The sequence below is a fragment of the Oryzias melastigma genome, linkage group LG24, assembly GCF_002922805.2.
Source record: "Oryzias melastigma strain HK-1 linkage group LG24, ASM292280v2, whole genome shotgun sequence".
In the NCBI taxonomy this organism is placed as follows: Eukaryota; Metazoa; Chordata; class Actinopteri; order Beloniformes; family Adrianichthyidae; genus Oryzias; species Oryzias melastigma.
The window spans coordinates 5,581,257-5,590,130 of record NC_050535.1 but is presented as its reverse complement, the minus strand read 5'-3'; the positions used below and the strand labels follow the sequence as shown (position 1 = coordinate 5,590,130).

Below are 8,874 nucleotides of genomic sequence, written 5' to 3'. Positions count from 1 at the left end.
TTACGATTATTTAAATGATTCTGAATCGTTTATGGATCATAATCGAAGCATCTAAAAATAGATTTTTTGTTTTCTGCATCACAGCTGAATGATGGAGGTGCTCGATAGCACCTAATAATACCCCGCCTAATAACTGCAAAGGTAAAACAAACAAAGCAAGCTGTAACTAATGAGTAATCTGCTTTCTGTCTTTATCTCTTTCTGCCTCCTTCTCCTCGCCGCTCTGCCTCACAGCGAAGAATAGGCGCCATGCTTTGATTTCCCTTGACCCACTTTCCCTCCGTTAAACATACACTTACGCTTCCGCAGCATATTCTGATGCTTAACATGAGGCTTAACAACCCCTGGCAAAACATCCCGCGCACACAGACATGCAAACAAGCGGTGAAAAAAACCACATAAATCTCACTGTCGCATCATTTAAATGTGTTTTGGAGGATGCTGCTTGGTGGCATAAAGACTCACTTGATCTTAGGATGTTTTCTTTGCTGCTGCATCTCGATTGCACCTGCAGATGGGGGAGAGTAGTTGGGAGAGAAAGACAAAGGGCAAAAGGAGGAAAAAAAAAGAGCGCAGGAAGTGGTAATTTCAGATAAAGCAAGCTGTTGACATGGGTGAACTGTTTATACAACAGTCAGAAGCTGCATCACATTACACTGTGCACTTTGTCCTGTTCCAAGAAGATGGCTACATCTCCTTTCACATTACGATCACTTACTCTGCTTCAGTACACCGACATCTCACACTAATCAAAGTACTTAGAAAAGACTACAGGGACAAAGGCAACGACATACAGAGTGACAATATTATGCCACAACGGATGTGTTAACTATGTGTGACATCAAATGTAGTGGAAATGTGGCGCTGAGCATAGAAAGTGGCTGTTCAGATGTGGCGCAGGATGGGTAGAAAGATCTGTGGAAGTCGCTGATGCTGTGTGCTAACCTCTTTGAAATCAAGGTGGGGAGGAGAGCAAAGTGGGTTAAAAGAGGGCAGAGTTTCCCAAAAAGAAACAACAAACTTGAGACATCCAGTAAGAGATGATCCGTTGAATCGTTCTCAGAAAGTCAATTTTGAAACTAAAAAAATTATGCCATGGCTTAAAGACCCACTCCAATAAAAATTGTTCTCGTAGCATTTTTATCATGATGGAGGACAAATATATAACGAAAATTAAGAATAAAACTGCATTTCTGGGGGATTTCTTCATTCAAATTGTGAATCAGGAGCAAAAAAAAATCAATTTAGAAAAAGATTGTAGCCGTTAAGCTAGCAGGTGAGCGCATAAACAAAAGGGATGATGGGAAATGAGTTGTACCCACAATCCAGAGGCAAATTAAAAATATATATATGTATTACAAGATGCGTTTCCCTTAATATAAGTGAAAAAAGTAATATTTATTAAAGTCGGTGTGAATTCCAATTAAAACTAAATTTAATCTCGAAATCATCTATAAACATTCAGATTTAGGTCTATAACTCTGGTAATTGGAAATATTACTCCTTAAATTAAACGTTTATTATTTAAAAAGTTTCATTTATATACATGTATTTGCAGTCCGACGATTACTTACTTCTTGACAATTCAAGACGACAATGATACATTTTGAATATAAAGATATCAAACTTTTATGTATTTATGAATCAAAAAACATTATTTCATTGGTGATATTACTCAAAAACATATTTTTTCTTATTTTCTAATTGCAGTACTCATACTATAGTGATTCTTCTGATCCTTTCGGTATGTTTTTTGGCACGTAAAACTCATGAGACTATAGGAAATTATTCAAATCTTTCAAAAACTTTGTGAACTTTTGAAACTAGTTATCAAAACGTTTTGCACATTCCTGCTTTTGCTTTTGGTATTCAAATACTTTGCAATTTTATTTTATTTTACGTAATTTATTCGATTTTTTTAGCTCCATAGAAATAAGAAATTCTTCAGATACTTTGTGCACTTTGAAAAGTATGCAATATTGGTATCAAAACGTTCGGCTCGTTTAGGACATCACTGGTTGTACTTTTGGTTTTTGCTATATTTTAAGGTTTTTAAGCTTTTTCGCAATTTATTTGATTTTTCCACCTTAGTGAAAATGATAACGAAATTTTTGAAATCCTTTAAAAAAATCTTTGCGAACTTTTGAAACCTATGCAGTCATCAAAACATTCAGTACATTCAGGACCTTCCTGTTTCATATATTTTGTAATTTTTTAAATTTTACATAGTTTTTGTGATTTTATTTAGCCCTAAAGTGATGAGAAATTCTTCAAATACTTTGTGCACTTTGAAACATATGCAATATTGGTATAAAAAACATTCAGGACATTCCTGTTTGTACTTTTGATATTCATACATTTTACTTTTTTTTTAATTTAACACAATTTTTACATTTCTTTAGAGAAATTCTTTAAATTTTATGAGCATTTTCAACAATTTTGCAACTTTAAGTCCTTTAGCAACTATAGCATTTAGCAAAAACTTTTAGCTTTATAGCTTAATGTATTTTCAGCAAATTCCTTCAGCAATTACATTCAGCAAAACACATTTTCACTACCATTATCGCAGGTAATGCAACTTTTCTAGTTCTTATTAGTCATGCAACAAGTTGTCAAATCTTACTAAAAAGTTACCAGTAAATTAGTTTTGTGTAAATGTATATGATAATTTAACAAGAAACTAATCAAAAATACTTTCATGTTTTTTAGTGTAGAAATGGTGTCATATAAAACAACATGTTATTTATTGGGTTAAAAACTGCATAATCATGATAAAAAAGACTGAAAAAGGATCAAAAGATTATTGGAGGGGGACTTTAATAGGTTTACAATCAACCAAAACAAGTTTTATTCACTTTAACTTCTTCAAGTGATCTGGTTTCTCCTTTAAAAAAAAGTTGTTCTGCTTTTAGGAAACTCAGACTCTGGGAATTGTTAATATTGAGGGAGGAAGGATTATCCAAAGCAAATATATCCATCTTTTTTTTTTTTTTAATAACAGTTGTCCTTGTGATCCTGGGAGTACTTCTCACATAGAAGCGTCTGTGACCTGCAGCTGTTGGTTGAGCTGGGTGTTGGTGGTCTGTGGAACACCACAACACCCGCGGTGCAGGTCTCTCCCCTCAGCCACCCACCCGTCTCTCTCTCCTCCCTTCCTCTTTGGCCTACAGGCTAACTCTGCGACATCCCTGGGCACCAAACAGCCAAGGTGGGGCGGGTGGAGGATGGGGCGGTGGGGCTCGGTGAGTGGGATGTTGGAGGACAGAGGGGTGTGGAAGGATGAGGATCAGCGTGACCTGGTCCCACAACCCGGGAGGAAGGAAACAAACAAACAAACAAACAAAAAAATAAAAGCACGAACTAGGCAGACACCACTAAACTACGGAACGAGGAGAGAAAACAGGACGAAAAAAATAAAAAAAACTATTAGAGCGGCCTGAACGGCGTCCTCTGAACAGCACACCAGACAGAGCTACGGGAAGCATGTTGGTCGAGAAACAGATAGACTGACGGATGGATGAGGAGAAGAAGAATGAGAGATGGAGAGAGGAAGACTCCTAACAGACCGCACAGAGAAAGACGAAGAATGAACGACAGACAGAAAGAGTGAGACAGCTGGGGAAGTGAGGAGGAAGGGAGCGGGGCATTTGTTCTGCACACCCCTCTGAGGGGGGTGGAGGGGCAAAAGGGAAGAGGAGAGGGGGGGAAGAGGAGGAGGGGGGGCGGGATAGTTACTCGAGAGCTGAAGGTCCTCCTGCGATCATCTTTAAGCCCCTCCAACCTACACTGGAGCTAGTGGAGATAAAGCATCGAATCACAGGCATCAGTGCATCTGTCCCAGCACCCACCACCCCACAGGCAGACAGCACAGACAGACGGACGGACAGACAGACAGGAGGGCAAACACACAGACAGGCATCCTCTAGCAGGACTATGAATGAGCGACCTCAGACAGATCCTTAAAAGAGAAATCAAAGACGGAAAAAAGTGGAAGAATTCTGAGCCTAATAGAAGCAGCGAGGATCATTTGGACTTTTTTGAGAATAATGTTAAAGATTCCTTTTAACGATTCATAATCAATACTGGTTCATCTGATTCACCTAAAATCAACTTTGAGCTTACAATGGAACTGAAAAGCGCAGGTAACGTTTTCCAGATTCCTTGAATTTCTTATAATTAAATATGAGTACGAACAAACAAGTAAACAAGAATTAAAGTTCAGCCCATTGTTGTTTTTCCACATCAAAATGGAACATTCTACCAAACTGTATGGTCACGTCTTTGCAAAGAATTGGTCATTTTTATGTTCTAACATGACTCAACCATAATTGGTATTCTCAAATATCTATATAATAATTTTTTTTTTTAAATTTGCTTCACACAGATCGATCTGATTGGATCATAGACATAAAAAGTTATTGCTTAAATTGATTAATTGTTACTACGGAGCCCCTATAGGGACATCAAAGTAAATTTTGATGTTTTTTCTAAAAATTAAAAATGCTTTCCTGGATAAAAACTGGTGTGCACCACATAGTAACTGAAAAAAAAAGTTTTTCCAGAAATTTAAGTAAAAAAAAATCTGGTTACAAATTGGTGCGTACCAGATGTAACTGAAAACATTTTTTTTTCTAATAATTTAGGGTTAGAAAAAAAGTTTTTTTCTGGTTAAAAGCTGATGCACACCAGATAGTAACTGAAAAAAAATCAATATTTTTTCTAGACATTGAACTAAAAGAAAAAAGTTCTGGTTACAAACTGGGAAAAAAAATTCTGGTTACTAACTGATGCGTACCAGATAGCAATTGATTTATTTTTTCTAGAATTATAAGAGGAAAGAAAATCAGGTTACATGCTGGTGCACACCAGATAGTAACTGAAAACATTTTTTTTTTTCCTAATAATTTAGGGTTAGAAAAAACTTTGTTTCTGGTTAAAAGCTGATGCACACCAGATAGTAACTGAAAAAAAAAAATCAATATTTTTTCTAGACATTGAACTAAAAGAAAAAAGTTCTGGTTACAAACTGGGAAAAAAAATTCTGGTTACTAACTGATGCGTACCAGATAGCAATTGATTTATTTTTTCTAGAATTATAAGAGGAAAGAAAATCAGGTTACATGCTGGTGCACACCAGATAGTAACTGAAAACATTTTTTTTTTCTTAATAATTTAGGGTTAGAAAAAACTGTTTTTCTGGTTAAAAGCTGATGCACACCAGATAGTAACTGAAAAAATAAATATTTTTTTCTAGACATTGAACTAAAAGAAAAAAGTTCTGGTTACAAACTGGGAAAAAAAAATCTGGTTACTAACTGGTGCGTACCAGATAGCAACTGGGAAAAAAATATTTATTTAAGAAATTGAAGTAAAAAAAATTCTGGTTACTAACTAGTGTAGTAACTGATTTTTTTCTAGAATTTGAAGTGGAAATTAAATTCTGGTTAGTAACTGGTGCACACCAGATAGCAATTGATTTATTTTTTCTAGAATTATAAGAGGAAAGAAAATCAGGTTACATACTGGTGCACACCAGATAGTAACTGGGAAACAAATATTTTTTCAAGAACTTGAAGTAAAAAAAAATCTGGTTACTAACTGGTGTGTACCAGATAGCAATTCTTCATAAGTAAAACTGGTGCACACCAGATAGTAACTGAAAAAAACTTTTTTTTCTAGAAATTTAAGTTAAAAAAAATCTGGTTTCTAACTAGTGCGCACCAGATAGTAACTGATTTTTTTTTTCTAGAATTTGGAGTGTAAAATAAATTCTGGTTAGTAACTGGTGTGCACCAGATAGCAATTGATTTGTTTTTTTTCTAGAATTATAAAAGGAAAAAAAATCAGGTTACAAACTGGTGCACACCAGACAGTACCTGGAAATTAATTTTTCTAAAAAATAAAGTATAGAAAAAAAAAGGTGTTACTAACTGGCGTGCACCAGATAGTAACTGGAAAGATTTTTTTTTAATTGATGTAAAATGTTTTTGTTTTCTGGTTACTAACTGGTGCACACATTTTTTTACTTCAATTTTTATAAGACAAAAAAACAACAACTTTTTCACTTTAGTGGCCCTTTAGGGACTCCGTACATTACAGCCCCTGTTAAAGACATCAATCTATATATGTATAATTTCAGTTTGATGGTAAATTTCTGTCTGTTGCTGGTATTTCATGATTATGAGCTCAAGCTTGGTAGTTCTGGAATAATTATAGACCATTTAATAAAAATAAAATCTGCATTTATGTATTAAAAAAGCATGTCATTTTACTGTAAAAGTAAATAAACCATCTACTTGTACTCGAGTCACCTTTGATTTTAGGTTTCTGCACAGGCTCTGCTTCCTCTAGTTGCAGAAATACGACTAATCTGCATCAAAAGGTCAGACTTTCTCACATTGAAAGAAGGACAAACAAAAACTAAATGCTACAACATTTGTAGACGAGGCTTTCCTGAAAACAAAACACTCTAAAGCATTATGACTTTAGCCGAACATTTATTATCTGAACACAAACCCAGACGATGGCGAGTTTTCTTGACGAAATACATCGTAATCTGTCCTGCAGCTAAACACCCATCATGAGTAGAACTAAAAAACCTTAATGCAGCCGTGGAGAAAGACAGTTTCCATGTGGAGATGAACACAGTGTGCAGAAGAAAATATATGACAAATGAGTGCAGAAGCAGCTGGGGATGTTTTGGACTTTTAAAAAGGGGAAACAAAAAATAAATAAAAATTAAAAGCAAGCTGTCAAACAGTCTATTTCTAGTCTGTCCTCAACTCTAATCCCCCCGTTTACAAGTGTGAGACCATCTACAAGAGATGAGAAAGTGTGAGGATGTAAATGTTAACAAGCACACATCATACACCAGAGCAACAAAACAAAAAAAAGCAGGAAACTTTCTTTCAGAAAAACAAAAAAAAAGTCTAATTTCCGTTAACATCTGATTTAAGTTAAAGAGAATTCAATAGAACGCTGAAAGTGCAGACTCATGCACACGCTGGAAAACAAACAAACCAAAGAAAAAGCATATGCTTTTGTGCCAGAAAGACTGATTACTCTATGCAGCAAACCTGCCGTCACCGCGGAAACAGCCTGACGACTGGTTGTCATGGAGATCTGCCAGGAAGATCAATGCGCTGGGGAGCTGGTGGCAACGGTGAATACAGACGGCGGCCAGGCCAGTGAGACACGTGGCGCAAAAACCGAGAGCCAACCAGGAAAAAAAAAAAAAAAAAAAGGAAGGAAGAAAAATCGATGGAGCCAATAAGCAGCTGCCAGAAAAGATGCTCCAGGAAATTAAGGGATGCAACTGCTGTGCTGCTGAGCTCAGCACAAAACAAAGAAGCTGTCAGACAAATTATGCAAAAGAAGAGGATTTATTCATCGGCTTTGAGGACAAGAAGCCTGTGACAGAGCTGGGAGGCTGGATTCAGCTTCACCCGTCGGGATCGAGCGAGGACGAAATGTTAATCCAGAGTGGGATGCTGACTGTGATGCTCCTCGGGTTTCTCGGCGATGACCGCCACCAGATGTGTGTTTTTTACTTCTGCACGTCACGCTCAAAGCAGGAACAGACACACAGACTATCTGCAGACGTGAGCATAAATCACACCCAACAGAGATGCAAGTTGATGACGAATGGAAGGTGCAGATTTGGAGTTAGAGGCATGAAGAGGAGGGATGCTGCTGAAAAGCTCTGACACCACTGAAAAACAACTCCTATGACCTTTGACCCTAATACAATCAAATCCAATCCGGAGCAGCGATTTGTGATTATTCCAAATAAAATTGGTATTTATTTAATAATTTATTCTCTTGTCGTTTGACATATTTAACAATAGCTCCTGGTTGCTCCGCTCAGTCTAACCTGCCTTCCTCTCTTGCTGCCTGAGTGCGGATGAATGTGTTGTTAGGTGCTCTGTGGGAAGCCTGTGGCCTTGCATGCCGGTAGAAAAGAAGTTGCTAGAAGGTTAGCGGGGGTTTACCTGGTCCAAGGTAGAGTACCTTGACTTGAGCGTGATGACCTCATCCAGGTGAGCCCTGAACTCTCTTCGTGAGGCCTGGAGGAAGCCACAGGACAGTCACACACCTTTAAAAACCCTTAGTTCCACCCAAAAGGCATGCACACACTCTTTAGGGGAAAAATAAATAAATAAATAAATAAAGAAATCTGTCGCTTGAAATGTTTTCTGTCGCAGCTTTGAAAAAACAGACACCAGATAGGATGAAAGTTTACGAGAACGTAGCGATGGAGGAAATCAAAAGTCACCAAAAAATACCAAAAACACAATCAAAGACGGATGGAGAACCAGTTTTATGAGTTTGAAAGCAGTTCCAGTATAACTCTGCCCGTCGTATGACATTGTTGAATCAGCACCTGTCTGTAAATGTCTTTTTTTGTCATCATCTTTTGTTGTAATCTAGAAGACGAGGCTGTCTTCTGAACTTGTAAAGCGTATTTTAAAGTTTGATTTAACAAAATCATGTTCTTGATGTATTTTTCTGACACATATTAAGAGTTCAAAATTGCATTTCTGAGGATTTATTAATATAAAATCTGTTAATCAGAAGCAGATGAAAAAAAAGCTTTCTGCTCCAATAAACTTCTAACAAACTTCTGCCGCTCTGCAGAAACTACGTCTGAAGAAAAAGACAGTTTTAGATGAGGTGCTACAAAACACTCAATATAATGTTGACAAAAATGTAATACATTTGTAAAGCTTGTAAGCAGTTTATTAATATGGTCTCACTTTAGATGTTAATAAACGCCTTATAAACATCCTATAAACACATTAATAATGTTTGTTACTGTGTTAATAAAGCTTGTTAAGGAATCATATAAGTCTATAAGTGTAAGTATATAAGTGT

At 36.6% G+C, this 8,874-nt stretch overlaps 1 protein-coding gene across 10 annotated transcripts in view; it reads right to left on the bottom strand.

Annotated features, from left to right (window-relative positions):
- gphnb (gephyrin b) overlaps window positions 1–8,874 on the bottom strand; it is a 110,951-nt gene that overhangs the window by 16,853 nt on the left and 85,224 nt on the right. For 5 of the 10 annotated variants that reach the window (XM_036210386.1, XM_036210387.1, XM_036210388.1 and 2 more), the window contains 3 exons: window positions 7,992–8,066; window positions 3,736–3,792; window positions 466–508 (listed from right to left, as the gene is read on the bottom strand). In XM_036210386.1, coding sequence (XP_036066279.1) covers window positions 466–508; window positions 3,736–3,792; window positions 7,992–8,066 — 175 coding nt within the window. The remainder of the gene's footprint in view (window positions 1–465; window positions 509–3,735; window positions 3,793–7,991; window positions 8,067–8,874) is intronic. The other 5 variants (XM_036210391.1, XM_036210392.1, XM_024290777.2 and 2 more) reach the window with 2 other exon arrangements.